Source organism: Gymnodraco acuticeps, unplaced genomic scaffold (genome assembly GCF_902827175.1).
Source record: "Gymnodraco acuticeps unplaced genomic scaffold, fGymAcu1.1, whole genome shotgun sequence".
Lineage (NCBI taxonomy): Eukaryota > Metazoa > Chordata > Actinopteri > Perciformes > Bathydraconidae > Gymnodraco > Gymnodraco acuticeps.
In genome coordinates, this window is record NW_022990699.1 from 1,888,052 (window position 1) to 1,904,508 (window position 16,457).

General features: G+C 41.9%; 2 protein-coding genes and 1 non-coding gene across 3 annotated transcripts; all 3 read left to right on the top strand.

Moving 5' to 3' along the window:
* Positions 1-1,031: 1,031 nt before the first annotated feature.
* Positions 1,032-2,854, top strand: LOC117555945 (protein transport protein SEC31-like). Its single transcript, XM_034231028.1, has 5 exons — positions 1,032-1,074; positions 1,148-1,203; positions 1,288-1,590; positions 1,750-2,384; positions 2,466-2,854. Exons 1-5 carry the CDS (start codon positions 1,049-1,051, stop codon positions 2,475-2,477), a joined length of 1,032 nt encoding a protein of 343 aa, XP_034086919.1. The 5' UTR covers positions 1,032-1,048; the 3' UTR covers positions 2,478-2,854.
* Positions 2,855-4,286: 1,432 nt separating this feature from the next.
* Positions 4,287-5,591, top strand: LOC117555748. The gene is made up of 4 exons (XM_034230712.1): positions 4,287-4,311; positions 4,396-4,698; positions 4,858-5,498; positions 5,580-5,591. The coding sequence occupies exons 1-4, from the start codon at positions 4,287-4,289 to the stop codon at positions 5,589-5,591; spliced, it is 981 nt and encodes a 326-aa protein (XP_034086603.1).
* A 1,688-nt stretch (positions 5,592-7,279) lies between these two features.
* trnaw-cca lies at positions 7,280-7,351 on the top strand. The gene has a single exon. It is a non-coding gene; the product is annotated as a tRNA-Trp (tRNA).
* Positions 7,352-16,457: the final 9,106 nt, after the last annotated feature.

Sequence of the window (16,457 nt, forward strand, 5' to 3'; positions counted from 1 at the left end):
ACATTTCCTCTCCTGCATCCATCCTCTCTCTGTGTTCCTGCACTGTCGAAGTCTCGCCTCGTATCGAGCCATCAGTGCCTCATGTTTCTAAAATGAGATTTGCACTTCAAATGATGTCACCCATGATAAGCAACACTGCTCTGCCATCTGCTGGATGCTTAATTCTCAATTTAGCTGTTAGATACTTATTACTGTGCCAACATTTCTCCATCTTTGCTTTGATGGTATCAAAGATAAAATGTCTCAGGTGTTTGTCAGTAGAAAAATGTTATGTCATGGATTCAGTTTTTTTATTTGAATATGCCAAATGTAATGATATTCATCAAATTATACAGAGATACAATTTGTTTCAGGTCAACTTTTTTTTTTAAAGTGCAACAACTGAAGAGGTTGTCAAGTTAAAATGTTATGAAATATATTTCCAATATGAAAATATAGTGTGTTGGAATTATTCCCTTTATTTGCCAAGATATTTTTCAATTTCTGAAAAATATTATACACCTGCAGGCAACTGGCTATAACATTTGTTTTATAGAAATGTAATTGTAATCTGATAAGATATTTTTTTTAAACAAGGACGTTTATGTTGTTTAGCATGATATTCAAATACAAATTAAAGAGATACAGTATGTAAAGGCTGAACTCCAAACTACCCCTGCGTTTTTTGTCCAGTGTTTGGTTGACTCAGTCCATGTTTTCTGGTGAAATTTGGTTGAGACTTATCAGAGATTTATCAGACTTTTTATTGTTTGTCAATTTATACACTATTTTTTTAAGTCATGTACATTTTGCCCAACTCCTAAGCTGAATAAAATGTAAATGAATAACATTTTGGTGAAAAAGGTGCAGTATAATATCAACCCATTTTCTTCTTGAGCTGTCCTCATTGGCTCCTGTCAGACTGATTGCTGAGGTTTGATCCACCTGCTGAGTCCTTCACCAGCAGCTGTCCGTCATTTACTCGTTAAGGTCTGATTGGTCCGGGCTGGTCTCTGGCAACACTTATAACCGTCCTCCTTTGTCAGGTTCTCCAGTGAATGCCTTCATCATGATGACTTCACGGTTTGTTGCAGGGTAAGTATCTGCCGCGCTTTATGTTGACTTGTTACTCATACAAATGTGTTCATACTATTCCAAATTATTTCAGGGCTTCCCTCTTTGCGATGCTGATTGTGAGCATGTGCTGCCTTCCTGTTCAGCAAGGTGATGTGTCTTCGACTTTGGTAAAATGTTTGTTTTTTCAGTTGAATTAGCTTCCTAGTAAACTTGTGTTTCTCTTGTACCTAGGCTCTTATCCTGGTGGAAGTAAACCCAACACAGCTCCTAATGTTGGCTTGTACCAGCAAGGACCCTCTGCTCAGTTTTCACCTGAGGCTGTTGAGTATTACAATGGGACCTACCAATCACTTTATAAGGCTGTACCACAGCAGGAGCCCAGTGTCCCTAAGCTAACTGCTCAAAGACAACCAGAACCTGCTGTTGGTCCTGGTTCTTTTGGACCGGTTAATTCAGGTTACAGGGGAACTTCAGCAAGGCAAAACCCTGACAACTCTGCTCAACCAGAAGCTGCTTATCAACCTGCCCCTCCAGGTAATGATCTCATGCCTAATGTTATGTTCTTTAACTGCCAAATCAGTTTGCAATTGCGCAATAACACAAATAAGAATCATCCCTGGCAAATCTTGGCCTCACTCTTTTCTTGACTACAAATTCATGTGAGTTTCAAACTTCTCTACATTTCTGTTTCAGAAGTCAAATGGGCTGTTGAACCTCCCAGGATGTTCTCCGGAGGTGAGGAAGTGTCGACAGGCACCCGTGCCGTTGTCTCCAGTCAACCAGAAAACATGAGTCCTCCTGGATCATTTTACCAGGCAGGGGAGTTGTCCACTTATTCCCAAATCTTAGAGCAGGGTAACTCTGAGCAGGAGACGGAGGACCTAGTGCCTTCTCGACGACCTTTTCCTCCAGGACCTTATCAAGCTCCACCTCCTAGGTCAGAGTCTGCGGGACGAGGATATGCTAGACCAAGCTTAACCAGCGAACCTCGACCAGAAGCCAACACGGGCGGAGTTGTGGTCCCTTATCGGTTCTACGACTTCTTCTTCCTGAACGGAAAGTACCCCCCAGGCACATTCAGTTTTTCCAGCGACAGCTACGAGCAAGGAAGAGACAGCTTTCAAGATGTTGGCTATGTGAGAGACTATTTTCCCAATAACCCTGCACCCGTACAGGGGAGCCAGGCTGCTGCTGCACCCGTCCAGAACTTTTACACACCCAGGATACCCGTGATGGCTGGTTCTGGACGGGATGGTGCAAAGACTGCTTCCCCTAGAGGCTTCAGGCAGCCAATCCGCAACCAGGCCCCTGGCTACAACTTTGGTTATGTATGTTCACAAAATGTATTGGCATATTAATAACTGCATATTTCTAACTTGTACTAAATGTGGTCTTTTCCTGTCTTTCAGGGTGGATACTAGTGACGTGGATGCCTACAGCATGAACAAAGATATCTGCTAAATAAATATTTTGTTAATTACTCTGGCTTCAAGGTTGATACTCTTGACTTGGGAACTCTCTTGCAGAAGGAGAAACCCAATTTTTAAGATGGTTTAAAACCTCCTGTGAAATCACTTTAATATAATTTGGGATTGTATTGTTATTGTACGGCTACTCTTATTTACGATTTCCATTGGCAAAAGATGGTAGATGGTACACTATTTATAAAAAAAATGTATCAGTGGGCTAAGTACTACAAAAGTTTTTTGTTTTTTTTTAAACATCTTTTTTTTTGTTGCTGGCCCAAGATAAGAGGTACTTTAAACCAAATTGGGGAAATGTTTGCATTGCAGCAGCATTACAAAAAACAATGCATTGCACATAAGAAATAAACAATACTAGAATGGCATTACAAAGTAGAACATATATAGTAGACTGTGAAGATACATCTATAAACCCAGATGGCTTGAGAGTAACTTCTGCATGATCAAAGGCAGTCAAACCTGCGACTTCTGTTGATGTATCGGGTGGTTAGTTTCTTTGAGATCTCTATTCACCATGCTGTGGATTAGGTGGCACATTAAATGCATCCTTTCAATGTTGTACATACAAACATTTCCTCTCCTGCATCCATCCTCTCTCTGTGTTCCTGCACTGTCGAAGTCTCGCCTCGTATCGAGCCATCAGTGCCTCATGTTTCTAAAATGAGATTTGCACTTCAAATGATGTCACCCATGATAAGCAACACTGCTCTGCCATCTGCTGGATGCTTAATTCTCAATTTAGCTGTTAGATACTTATTACTGTGCCAACATTTCTCCATCTTTGCTTTGATGGTATCAAAGATAAAATGTCTCAGGTGTTTGTCAGTAGAAAAATGTTATGTCATGGATTCAGTTTTTTTATTTGAATATGCCAAATGTAATGATATTCATCAAATTATACAGAGATACAATTTGTTTCAGGTCAACTTTTTTTTTTAAAGTGCAACAACTGAAGAGGTTGTCAAGTTAAAATGTTATGAAATATATTTCCAATATGAAAATATAGTGTGTTGGAATTATTCCCTTTATTTGCCAAGATATTTTTCAATTTCTGAAAAATATTATACACCTGCAGGCAACTGGCTATAACATTTGTTTTATAGAAATGTAATTGTAATCTGATAAGATATTTTTTTTAAACAAGGACGTTTATGTTGTTTAGCATGATATTCAAATACAAATTAAAGAGATACAGTATGTAAAGGCTGAACTCCAAACTACCCCTGCGTTTTTTGTCCAGTGTTTGGTTGACTCAGTCCATGTTTTCTGGTGAAATTTGGTTGAGACTTATCAGAGATTTATCAGACTTTTTATTGTTTGTCAATTTATACACTATTTTTTTAAGTCATGTACATTTTGCCCAACTCCTAAGCTGAATAAAATGTAAATGAATAACATTTTGGTGAAAAAGGTGCAGTATAATATCAACCCATTTTCTTCTTGAGCTGTCCTCATTGGCTCCTGTCAGACTGATTGCTGAGGTTTGATCCACCTGCTGAGTCCTTCACCAGCAGCTGTCCGTCATTTACTCGTTAAGGTCTGATTGGTCCGGGCTGGTCTCTGGCAACACTTATAACCGTCCTCCTTTGTCAGGTTCTCCAGTGAATGCCTTCATCATGATGACTTCACGGTTTGTTGCAGGGTAAGTATCTGCCGCGCTTTATGTTGACTTGTTACTCATACAAATGTGTTCATACTATTCCAAATTATTTCAGGGCTTCCCTCTTTGCGATGCTGATTGTGAGCATGTGCTGCCTTCCTGTTCAGCAAGGTGATGTGTCTTCGACTTTGGTAAAATGTTTGTTTTTTCAGTTGAATTAGCTTCCTAGTAAACTTGTGTTTCTCTTGTACCTAGGCTCTTATCCTGGTGGAAGTAAACCCAACACAGCTCATAATGTTGGCTTGTACCAGCAAGGACCCTCTGCTCAGTTTTCACCTGAGGCTGTTGAGTATTACAATGGGACCTACCAATCACTTTATAAGGCTGTACCACAGCAGGAGCCCAGTGTCCCTAAGCTAACTGCTCAAAGACAACCAGAACCTGCTGTTGGTCCTGGTTCTTTTGGACCGGTTAATTCAGGTTACAGGGGAACTTCAGCAAGGCAAAACCCTGACAACTCTGCTCAACCAGAAGCTGCTTATCAACCTGCCCCTCCAGGTAATGATCTCATGCCTAATGTCATGTTCTTTAACTGCCAAATCAGTTTGCAATTGCGCAATAACACAAATAAGAATCATCCCTGGCAAATCTTGGCCTCACTCTTTTCTTGACTATAAATTCATGTGAGTTTCAAACTTCTCTACATTTCTGTTTCAGAAGTCAAATGGGCTGTTGAACCTCCCAGGATGTTCTCCGGAGGTGAGGAAGTGTCGACAGGCACCCGTGCCGTTGTCTCCAGTCAACCAGAAAACATGAGTCCTCCTGGATCATTTTACCAGGCAGGGGAGTTGTCCACTTATTCCCAAATCTTAGAGCAGGGTAACTCTGAGCAGGAGACGGAGGACCTAGTGCCTTCTCGACGACCTTTTCCTCCAGGACCTTATCAAGCTCCACCTCCTAGGTCAGAGTCTGCGGGACGAGGATATGCTAGACCAAGCTTAACCAGCGAACCTCGACCAGAAGCCAACACGGGCGGAGTTGTGGTCCCTTATCGGTTCTACGACTTCTTCTTCCTGAACGGAAAGTACCCCCCAGGCACATTCAGTTTTTCCAGCGACAGCTACGAGCAAGGAAGAGACAGCTTTCAAGATGTTGGCTATGTGAGAGACTATTTTCCCAATAACCCTGCACCCGTACAGGGGCGCCAGGCCGCCGCTGCTGCTGCACCCGTCCAGAACTTTTACACACCCAGGATACCCGTGATGGCTGGTTCTGGACGGAATGGTGCAAAGACTGCTTCCCCTAGAGGCTTCAGGCAGCCAATCCGCAACCAGGCCCCTGGCTACAACTTTGGTTATGTATGTTCACAAAATGTATTTGCATATTAATAACTGCATATTTCTAACTTGTACTAAACGTGGTCTTTTCCTGTCTTTCAGGGTGGATACTAGTGACGTGGATGCCTACAGCATGAACAAAGATATCTGCTAAATAAATATTTTGTTAATTACTCTGGCTTCAAGGTTGATACTCTTGACTTGGGAACTCTCTTGCAGAAGGAGAAACCCAATTTTTAAGATGGTTTAAAACCTCCTGTGAAATCACTTCAATATAATTTGGGTATTTTTATTGCACGGCTCTACTCTTATTTGCGATTTCCATTGGCAAAAGGTGGTAGATGGTACACTATTTATAAAACAAATTTATATCAGTGGGCTGAGTACTACAAAAGGGTTAAAAAAACAATTTTTGTTGCTGGCCCAAGATAAGAGGTACTTTAAACCAAATTGGGGAAATGTTTGCGATGCTGCAGCATAACAAAACGAGGCATTGCACATGTAGAAATAAACAATACTAGAATGGCATTAAAAAGTAGAAAATATACAGACTGTGAAGATACATCTATAAACCCAGATGGCTTGAGAGTAACTTCTGCCTGATCAAACCTGCGACTGCTGTGACGTATCGGGTGGTTATAGTTTATTTGAGCTCTCTATTCACCATGCTGTGGATTTAGGTGACACATTCAAAAAACGTTTACTTTAAGTATATTTTGATGCCAATACGTTTGCACTTTTACTTGAGTAACATTTTAATGCAGGACTTGTAACAGAGTAAAGGCTATTCCTACATTTAATTACTTTTACTTAAGCACAAGATTTACTTCCATTTCTATTCTTGACACAGCAACGTGTCCACTGGTATTAGCCTCAGCTACAGACTGTAGGCAACTGCTAGCGGGCAGATGCAACTGCTAGCGGGCAGATGCCACTGCTAGCGGGCAGATGCCACTGCTTGCTCTGGCAGATGCCACTACTCTGTGGCAGGTAGGCTACTTCCGGCATCTGCCACAGATGCCACTACTTACCGGGGCCGTTTCTCAATGTCGAATAAACCTGCTGCATATAGCCACTATTTCGAGAAGCTGCCGGACCGACAGACGTACATAAGTTTCACTTTCCTTTTTTATTTCAATTCCAACTTTGGTCATGAATATGTTTCTGTTGTCCACGTTCATAAAGCATAACAGAACAGCATCAGAGCACGGTGCAGAGTCGCGAGATGAGTTTACAGTAGTCCGTCGTTCTTAAATACATCGATGTTAGTCCGCTGCAGCGCCGGTCCGCTGTATTGAAAACTGTAGTTTCCATAGTTTCTCCGCAGACGCACTTTTATGACCTCTGCTGGCGCATCATAAATACGTCGGATAGTGAAAGTGCAGATCGGGTAGTGGTAGTCTTCTAAATCCTTTTGAATTCTCCTATCGACTATCCCTTAACCCCGTGACGTTTCACACAGAGGTCAAGGGATAGACGTGAGCTGATTTTTTTGACTATTCGACCGCAACCCAGGTGTCCAGGGTCTTCTAATTGGGAGCCAAAATATCAGCAGACGTCTCCTCCTCTTTAAAATATAGACTTTCAATTGAATGCCATCTGGTTTAAATACTGCAACACTTTTTAGTCCAGACATTGTGGTGCAACTGTATGGTGCGTCTGACTTCGGATCGAACAAGTATGTGATCAAATCACGTTAGGGTCACATTTGTATATTATGTGTCACTCAAAAAATCCGTTTGTGATTATATACATAGTGATTAGTAGCGATAGTATACCTCTACAAAGGACATTTCCCACTTGACTCTGTGGCGCAACGGTAGCGCGTCTGACTCCAGATCAGAAGGTTGCGTGTTCAAATCACGTCAGGGTCAGTTTTTAAGTTCCGTGAAATAACATAAAAACCGTTCACTCAAGCAGAGTATGGCAGCATTTACATTTGTATCTAAAGGTAGGGTAGGTAAGAATGGAGAAACCAGCTCGAGTAAGCTAGAATTTGAAAGTACACAACCGAAAAAAAGCTGCCACTTCCTTACAGAGCCCCTCCTCCAACAAACATGAACGCGCACATGACCAATAAGGACACGAGATAAGTTTGTGCACGAGATGCAAGGCTGGCAGGGAGGTAGGCCATCCAATTATCTGCCGAGGTAGATAATTGGACTTGCTTTTTACAGCGCCACGGCTTCCACAGATGAAATATTTGTATATGTATTGTCAAAGCATTTAATTTATTCATTGCTATCGGGATGTTTAGCGCATTCCATGGAATATAACAAAAAGTGTTTCTGAAGTGAATTACCTACCCTACTACATTTAAATCAAGTAATCCCTCAAATGAGGACGGAACATGACACAAGTATAAATTAATAAATGTATGAATAAATACAGGAATAAATACGGAAATAAATAAATAAATAAATAGGAATAAATAAATACAGAAATAAATACAGAAATAAATAAATGTGGAAATAAATGTGACCTGCTCTATCGAAATCAGTCGCATTGACCCGAAGACACATTTTGAGTTGTATACACTGTTGGAAAGAGGATATTCCTAGCTTTCTAATGATATCAGGATTGTTTTTGTACTCCAAATATTAAGCAAAATATGTCACATTTTGAGAAAAAGGCCTTCAAAGTTTTCTCTTCTCTGGGATCCATCGATCTGATTGATTATTATTATTATTATTAGTGGAGCAAATGATAAAAAATACTACGGAGGGAAGATATTTTCGTTGGAGGGGAAGCTCGCGAGTGTGTGCGTGTGCAGGGCCGTTTCTAGCTATTTGGGGGCCCTATGCAAGATGCTGTTTGGGGGGCCCTAGTTTTGACAGTTTTTTAACTACAATGGGGGGGATTCCAAAGCCTTTAAGATGATCTGTGGAGATTCATCAATCTGTTACACTTTAATAGGAAAACAGGCTAATTTCACGAAAACCAAGCAATTGAAAATTACAAAAAATGATATTAAAAAGGTAAACAATAAGGCTCCTCTATGTCAATAAATGCAAGAGATGCAGCATTTTCTCAGCTGTCAGCCCAACAATGATTTGGACTTTATTACCCCAAAAACGCAAGCCACAGCTTTGCTATCATTGCAGTTTAGTCATGTTTATATCCTACATTGGATTTGTAAGCATATAATGCTTCACCGAACACTCACAGGAGGGGGCTTGGCTGTCTACAAATAAAGACGGCTCATTTTAATTCTCCCCAAATATATTGAGGCTGAACCTGAACTTTGAATTCTCTGCTCCCATCATAATCTTGGCGATCTTGTTAAAATTGTGAATGCAGAATTAAAAATACTATGTAACTGGTTTGCAGTTAATAAATTATCCCTTGTTATTCAATACAAAGTCTGAGAGTAGAAATGACTGCATTATACGGATTTGCAATACAGAGATAGAAAAAGTTGGTGCATGTAAATTTTTAGGACTGCTTGTTGATGAAAAACTCAATTGGAAGCACTATATAAATTATGTACAGACTAAACTGTCAAAAACAATAGGTATTTTGTATCATACTAAAAACATTCTTGAAGAAAATATACTCTTTATAACAGTCTATTTCTCCCTTACCTTTAATACTGCTCCGAAATATGGGGAAACACGTACTCAACAAATCTACAAAAAATAATAACATCCCAAAAAAAAGTATTACGAATAGTCTGTGGTGTTGGTAAATATTGTAGCGATCCTGATAGGCTACTCAGGGTGTCACTTAGGCATCCCCCGTCTCTCTGCCAATCATAGAGCTGCACCGTGATGGTGGCTGAGGTGCGGGCCTGTGGTTGGTGGAGCGGACGGGGGAGGGCGGGGAGTTGTGACGTAGACAGTGCTATATATATGGGTATGTGTAGAAGTTAGTGTTAGTGTGAGTGGAGTGTGCGGTAGAACCCACAAAGTGTACTTGACCTGTTATCATCTGTCTTCAAATACTAGTTATTAAAGCCTAATAACTACAAGCCTGTCTCCGACTCATCTTGGGAACGTTACATTGGTGTCAGAAGTGAACTTTTCGAACAAGGGACGTCTATCCGGACGAGAGTCGTAACTGCGTCACGGAGCTAGCCGGTAAGCTAGCGGGGATGGATAAGTTCAGCAAGATGGGAGTGAAGCAGAAACACAGTAGTGATGAAGAGGAAGATGGAGCATGCGGGTGGTCGAAGGACATGAGAGAGGAGTTCATGAGTGCACGGGAGGTGAGAGAGCGCCTGAGAGAGTCGGCGGTGAGGATGGCTAGAGACGCGGGAATGTCTCCGTCTTCTGCGGCAGTTCGCGCCATTTCCAAGCTGGAGGTAAACAACAATGGCGGCGCCCATCAACCCGCAGCAGAAGCCGCCGCCGGGTCAGTGAAAACACCCAAATTCTCGGGTAAGGCAGACTGGGAGGCTTTCCATGCCCAATTTGAACTGCTTGCTCATGCCGGGGGGTGGTCAGTAGAGACTAAAGCACTACAGCTAGCTTTGTGCCTCACAGAAGAGGCTCTTTCATGTCTGCTACTACTTAGCCTTGAGGACCGACACAGCTATGAAGCGTTAGCGGGGGCTTTGAAGAGGCGGTTTGGACAGTGTTTCCCGCCAGAGCTGCTCCGGAACGAATTGAGTAACCGCTGTAGGAAGTCTGGAGAGACGCTGCATGCGTTGGCTAACGACGTGGAGAGCCTGACGCGGCGGGCATATGCACACATGCCACCCGGAGTGCAGAGTGAGCTGGCACGTGATCAATTCATCAGGGCTCTCCTCCCTGCGGACTTGAGGGTTGGGGTACAGCTGCAGCATCCACAGTCCTTGCAGGCGGCCTTGGAGATGGCTGTGGAGAGAGAGATTGTGTGGAGTGTAGCGGCGAGGAGCAACAGAAGGCCGGTACCGGCTGTGAGGAGCTGCAGAGTGGAGGAGAAGCCTGTATGGGTTACCGAAATGACTGAAAGTGTTAAAGTTTTATTAGAGGAGAAAATGAGGGAGATGGAAGCAGCTGTCAATGCAGAGAGGGAACTGCGGCAGCAAAAGGAGGCTAGACTCAAAGCGGAGCTGGCCTCTCTTGAGCGAGATCTCCAGGAGAGTAAAGAGAAGGAGAGCCTTGTGGCCTCTCTGGGGAAGTGCCTCCAAGAGGGCAAAGAGAGAGAAAGGAGCCTGGTGGAGGAGGGTGCCAAGAGGGAGGCACAGTTCAAAGAGCTGCTCAGGAGCCTGGAAGCCGAGAAGGACAACCTGGAGGAGCGTCTGACGAACCAGCTGTCCCAGCTCAATGGCAGCATCGCAGACTACCAGCAGGAGGCGGCGGACAACCGGGAGCACTTGGCCGAGCTGCAGCGGGAGGTGGAGCGGTTGGCGAGGGAGCGGGCCGAGTTGGAGGCTGAGGCGCAGAGCGAGAGCGACCGGGCCGCCAGGCTGGAGGAGGACATGAGGCAAGCACAGAGAGAGAGAGCAGAAGCAGAGTCTGGTAAGCAGGAGGAGCTGCTGAGGGAGAAGCAGCTGCAGAGGGACTGCATCAAGTACCAGGAGAGGATCAGCGAGATGGGTAGAGACGCTAAGGCGCTGCAGCAAGGTTACAACGAGCTCCAGAATAAGCTAGGACAATCCCAGCTGGAGACTTTGAAAACTCTAGAAGACCTGAAAAGGACAGAATCAGAGTTGGATACCTGTAAACCTCAGCTGGATGAGTCCCAGAAGCAGGCAAGCGTAGCTATAGCGGAGAGGAGTATCATGGAGCAGAACGCCCAACACAGAGAGGCCTCGATGAAGGCAGAGGTGGAGCAGACCCTGGACTCTGTGAGGTTCAGACTCGGAGGCGAACTGAAGGAGATGGAGCTGAGACTGGACGAGGTGGACAGAAGCGGAACTATGACACCAGGACAAGAGGGCAGCATTTCCGGGCCGGGGAGCTGGTCTGGGTCTACAGCCCACAACGGAAGAAAGGCCGGTGCCCAAAACTGGACAGTCAGTGGGTTGGTCCCTGCAGAGTACTGGAGAGGGTGGGGGTAGTGTTTGTGCTGAGTTTTATTTGTTCCTCGTGGGCGAGGAACTTTGTAGTGGGGGGGTAGTGTAGCGATCCTGATAGGCTACTCAGGGTGTCACTTAGGCATCCCCCGTCTCTCTGCCAATCATAGAGCTGCACCGTGATGGTGGCTGAGGTGCGGGCCTGTGGTTGGTGGAGCGGACGGGGGAGGGCGGGGAGTTGTGACGTAGACAGTGTATATGGGTATGTGTAGAAGTTAGTGTTAGTGTGAGTGGAGTGTGCGGTCGAACCCACGAAGTGTACTTGACCTGTTATCATCTGTCTTCAAATACTTTATTAAAGCCTAATAACTACAAGCCTGTCTCCGACTCATCTTGGGAACGTTACAATATGAACACACAACTCCCATATTTAAAAAAAACTCAATCTATTAAAATGTGTTGAGATAGTACAGCTTAAAACAGTACTGATTATGCACAACATTTTCCATAACAAAATGCCTAATAACATTCAAAAGCAGTTCCAAACCACAGCGTGAACATATGAATGTAAAAAAAGTCACTTGAAAATAAGTGTTCACAATGTTTATATGCAATTACGCATATATTATTATTATTATTCATTTGCCAAGTGCATGTGTACCTATTTATATATAGTATTTTAATTTCCAAAACAAGATAGTTGAAACTGCTATTGACATGTGCAGAAAATGACCCTATATCTAGTTTTCGTATATATATATATGCATTTATTGTTTTCCTGCCCTAACTTTTATTTAATTTTTTCTCCTGTTTTCTTTATTTCTTTGTACTCCTTCATTTCTATATACGTTTTTGACGCAATAATGCCGCTGTATTAGGATGATGCACGGGAGGGCTACTTTCTACAAGCTATGCTTCAGCCCTCCCGCTTCTACTAATTTTGTTCATCTTTGTGTGTATGAATTAAACTTTTTTTGTTTTTCGGATGAATAAAAAAAAATAATACTTTCAGCTTGGGGGCCCCCTAGTGGCCGCGGGGGCCACTAGGCCGCATATAGGAAGAAATGGCCGTGCGTGTGCGTGTGTGTTTGTGTAATTTTGCGTTTGTGTGTATTGTGTTTGTTTCCCGGGGAAAACACACCGGCTGTTGTTATGCCTGCTGTGACGTTAAGTTACTCCGTTCTCCACTTGTAATTATGCCGTTACAAGCTTCAAAGTTGTATTTATCATCTGAATTTGCCGAAACAAGTTTAATATTCTGAAAGCCAAGACTTTGTTTAATTGAAATCAGATGAAAACAAACTGTAACGGACCCTGCCGTGTTATCTATGATTACTATACTCTTACATTCAGAATTTCAGCCGGAGGGAGGGGGGCGGCGCTGCGGAAGAGCAGATTGCGAATGATAGGTGCCTGTCTTCGTCCCTTTACAAGCTTCAAATATATATTTATCGTGTGATTTTGGAAATAAAAGTTTCATATTCTGAAAGCCAAGACTTTGTTTGTTTAAAATCAAACAAAACACCCGAACCCCGAAAAATTGTTTTTTACGTAAATCCACGTTTATTTTGAAATGAGCCGTTGCGACTTCCGACTGATTTCGATGGAGAGGCGAAGTCACGCCCATCTACTTCCGGACCATGGGACCCCGGAAGCGAAAAATGTACATTGAATTCAATGGAGAGAGAACACGTATCTTTTGATCCTGTTTGAATTGTGCCACGAACTACACATATGATGTTTGTCAATCTTAAACAATTATTTCCATGTCAAAAAAGTCACATTTTGTCGTAAAACTGCTGAAATATAAGACTATGAAAAATACACTACTACAAAGACTACAAATCCCATTCTGGGTCGCGTAAGTGATGTCACAGGCATGCTCGGTGATTTATAATAAGACTCGTAATTAAAGCGAAGAAGAAGATCTCATAATTGATTTATTCCCTCCAATAAATTATAGATCGCTAAAAATAAATTCACTTTTACAAGATGCCTGTGTGCTTTGTACCAGGTTGTAGTCATACAAGTGATCATACCACTTGCTCCTTCTATCGATTCCCGTCTGATGAAAGGACCAGGAGTCGCTGGATCAGACATATCAGGTAATATCATAGGTAATATACATGTTGTGCATGGAACATAGTCAAGTTAGCTACCTAGCTAGTAGCGACGAGTAGCGACGAGTAGCGAGCACGTTAGTTAGCATTACATTACTTAGCCTTGTCATTTTTAGTAGCCTTACCATGAAGTTATTATTTTATTACATGAAGTAAACCAAAATGTTAAACAGTAACCAAACATGATGGTAAGTATTTCGTGAAACTTTTGAAGAGTAGCCTACTGCGCCCTCCACCGGGTGCTAAGGAAGCAGTTCAGGGAGAGTCGAAGGCAGGCATGGAGCTTTGCATGACATTCTTCTGGACGTGTTTCATTGTGATGACAATCTGTTTGTTGGAAAGACAGTCGTTGTGTGCTTATTGAGAGAAAATTGTTAGAAGAGATAATTATTCAAAGTGTTACTTTAAAGTGTTTTTACTGACATTTTTCTCTTTTATTTTCTTTACCTCACCTGTAACTGCTGAGACGTTGAGGAACATGCACACTGACCTGCTCTGGCAACCTGATTTCCACTGTACGTAATAGTATTTGGTTATGGTATATTATTTATATACATCAAAGGCACAATGCACCCCCCAGAGACACACATGTATTGAGTGTGATATTTTGCATAGATCATGTGAAATCATCTTTACATACTAGAAAACTGTAGGAGCGGCAACTTGTTTTGAAATTGAATTTTTAATATCCGATAATAAAGTTGATCTGTTTTCTTTATTCTTCTCTCTTCCCAGCTCCATCCATCACCATTCTCTGTTCCTGCAGGTCCTGCTTGTTAATCAATGCTCATATTTTTTTACACAATTACAAATAAAGTCATTGTATTGTATGACATGAAGTTGTGCTTCATTCGGAGTCAATAATAAATTCATTCTGCCTTCAACTGCGCAATGATTGTGGACTGCACCAACATCCATGTAGCTGCCCCCCAGTAAGATGAACCAAGCAAAGAGGGTCCCCATCATGCCCAAGGACATCCAGCTGGCCTGCCGCATCCGCGGAGAGAGGGCTTAGACTGACCTGAGACCAGCACACCCAAACACAACAGCTCTTTTAAGAGCCACCTACATTTTCAAAGAGTTGCAATCCTACGTTATTATAATGATTAAACTGGTTCATGTATCACTTAGTTTACTGAACCGTGATGAATGAAAGAAATTAGTGAGGTAGTGGTTTACTGAAGTTACAAGACATTCATATATGAGTAACAGGTCAGTGTAAACATAAGCTTCTGTCAATTATGGATCATTCAAACTATTTATATAAAAATATGTAATAAAGTTCTAAAACAAGTATTCGGTATATTCCTTGATAGCTTTTGGAGAAGGTTGTTTTTAAGTTTACTAAAATCTATCGTTTCAACTGTTTCACTTTATAAAAAGGGAACAGGTGAGTAGAGCATCATTGAGTTTCTTATTCTGTCAGTAAATTATCCAAATGAATGTTTTTCATTATTTTAGTCAACCCTAAACAAATTGATTGTACCTTTTAATGATGACCTTACATGGTCGGCAAAGTTAAATTAACTTCAGAAAATCAAATCTGTTCTGAGAAAAAACTAATAAATGTTTAAAGATAGGAACTTGCCATCCCACTGAAAAACAGTCTGTAGAGATATAAAGGCGTAGTTGTAGTTCAGTCCAACGTTTCATTTGGATTCATTTGACAACAGTCAACTATTTTCATAAAGAATATATATATTTTTCAAAGTCAACTTTATTGTCAATCTTACTCAGTTTGAGAGATCAAAAAGACGTTTAAATAAAATTATACAATTTACAGATATGTATACAAATATATATCTCCTATATACACCATCATGTATAATGATGGTGTATGATGTAGAAGGAAGTGTGGTAGATAACAAGTAAATATAGAGTTACATACAGATCCATGTTACAGCAAAAGATGGAATAACTAAGAAGCACACAGTATAATAATAATTACATGCAACAATGAAATAACTGCTCAGCATCTCCACCACAATCCCAATCTGCTGTGTCCTGTTTTCCTCTCCTCTGCATAACACCCCATCACAGATATGAAACACAACGCAGAGTCCGAGGGTGTTAAGAGTATGTTTATTGAAATGTCCTCCTCTCTACTGGCCAACACAGGGAGCATATGCTGGGTGTAGAATTGTTCCAGGAGGAAGAGATTTCCATGCCATGCAGGGTCTTTGGGGATGGGGATGATGATCGCCTCCTTCGTGGTCCACACAACAACTACTTTGGAAGTGCCAGGCTTCCTCCACTGGCACTCAACATCTGTGGAGCTGATCTGCCACATGGCAAATATTGCCAATGCTGCAGCGTGGCTGCATTTGTACATCTCCTGTGCACAATCACATACAGCGCTCTGCATCGCGCCATCGTCTCCCATGCAGATCTGTAAAAATAAAGTAAGTACCATTTGTTAGCATGCTATAATAGATTGAATGAGCAATAATACAAGGATGGTCCGGATCTGGGGGTGGGAGGGTTTATTGTTCCATAGTTTTGTCCTCTTGTCTGTTGTTATTGTTTGTTTTTTCTGTATTTTTTGTAATTTGTGTTGTATTGGTTGTGATTGTACATTGTATTTTTCTAAATGTGTATGAATACATTTTTGAAAAACATTTGATCAACAATAAAAAAGGATTTGGTCAGGATCTAGACTCAGAGTGTAGTTTATTAATTAATCAATGCTCTCTACATTAGGAAAACACATACCAGTGTACCAGAGGGAGTCACACACAGCTGTGCCTAGATAACCAAAATCCTTGACTCGACACACAGCAAATAAACTCAAATGACACAACGAGAAAAAGGAGATCACACATACAGTATAGTCGATATAAAACTGGCCGCTTCAATCTGAAGAGCAACTAAAACAAAACACGGGAGTGTACCTTGTTCTTGTGAACACTAATGTTATCC

What these genes read in the sequence shown, in the direction of transcription:
- LOC117555748 (XM_034230712.1), top strand. Translation starts at nt 4,287, where the DNA reads ATGTGCTGCCTTCCTGTTCAGCAAG. An exon ending in CTGCCTTCCTGTTCAGCAAG is followed by an intron (nt 4,312 to 4,395) that starts GTGATGTGTCTT and finishes TCTTGTACCTAG; the next exon opens with GCTCTTATCCTGGTGGAAGT. An exon ending in TTATCAACCTGCCCCTCCAG is followed by an intron (nt 4,699 to 4,857) that starts GTAATGATCTCA and finishes TTTCTGTTTCAG; the next exon opens with AAGTCAAATGGGCTGTTGAA.
- LOC117555945 (XM_034231028.1), top strand. Translation starts at nt 1,049, where the DNA reads ATGATGACTTCACGGTTTGTTGCAGG. An exon ending in ACTTCACGGTTTGTTGCAGG is followed by an intron (nt 1,075 to 1,147) that starts GTAAGTATCTGC and finishes AAATTATTTCAG; the next exon opens with GGCTTCCCTCTTTGCGATGC. An exon ending in TTATCAACCTGCCCCTCCAG is followed by an intron (nt 1,591 to 1,749) that starts GTAATGATCTCA and finishes TTTCTGTTTCAG; the next exon opens with AAGTCAAATGGGCTGTTGAA.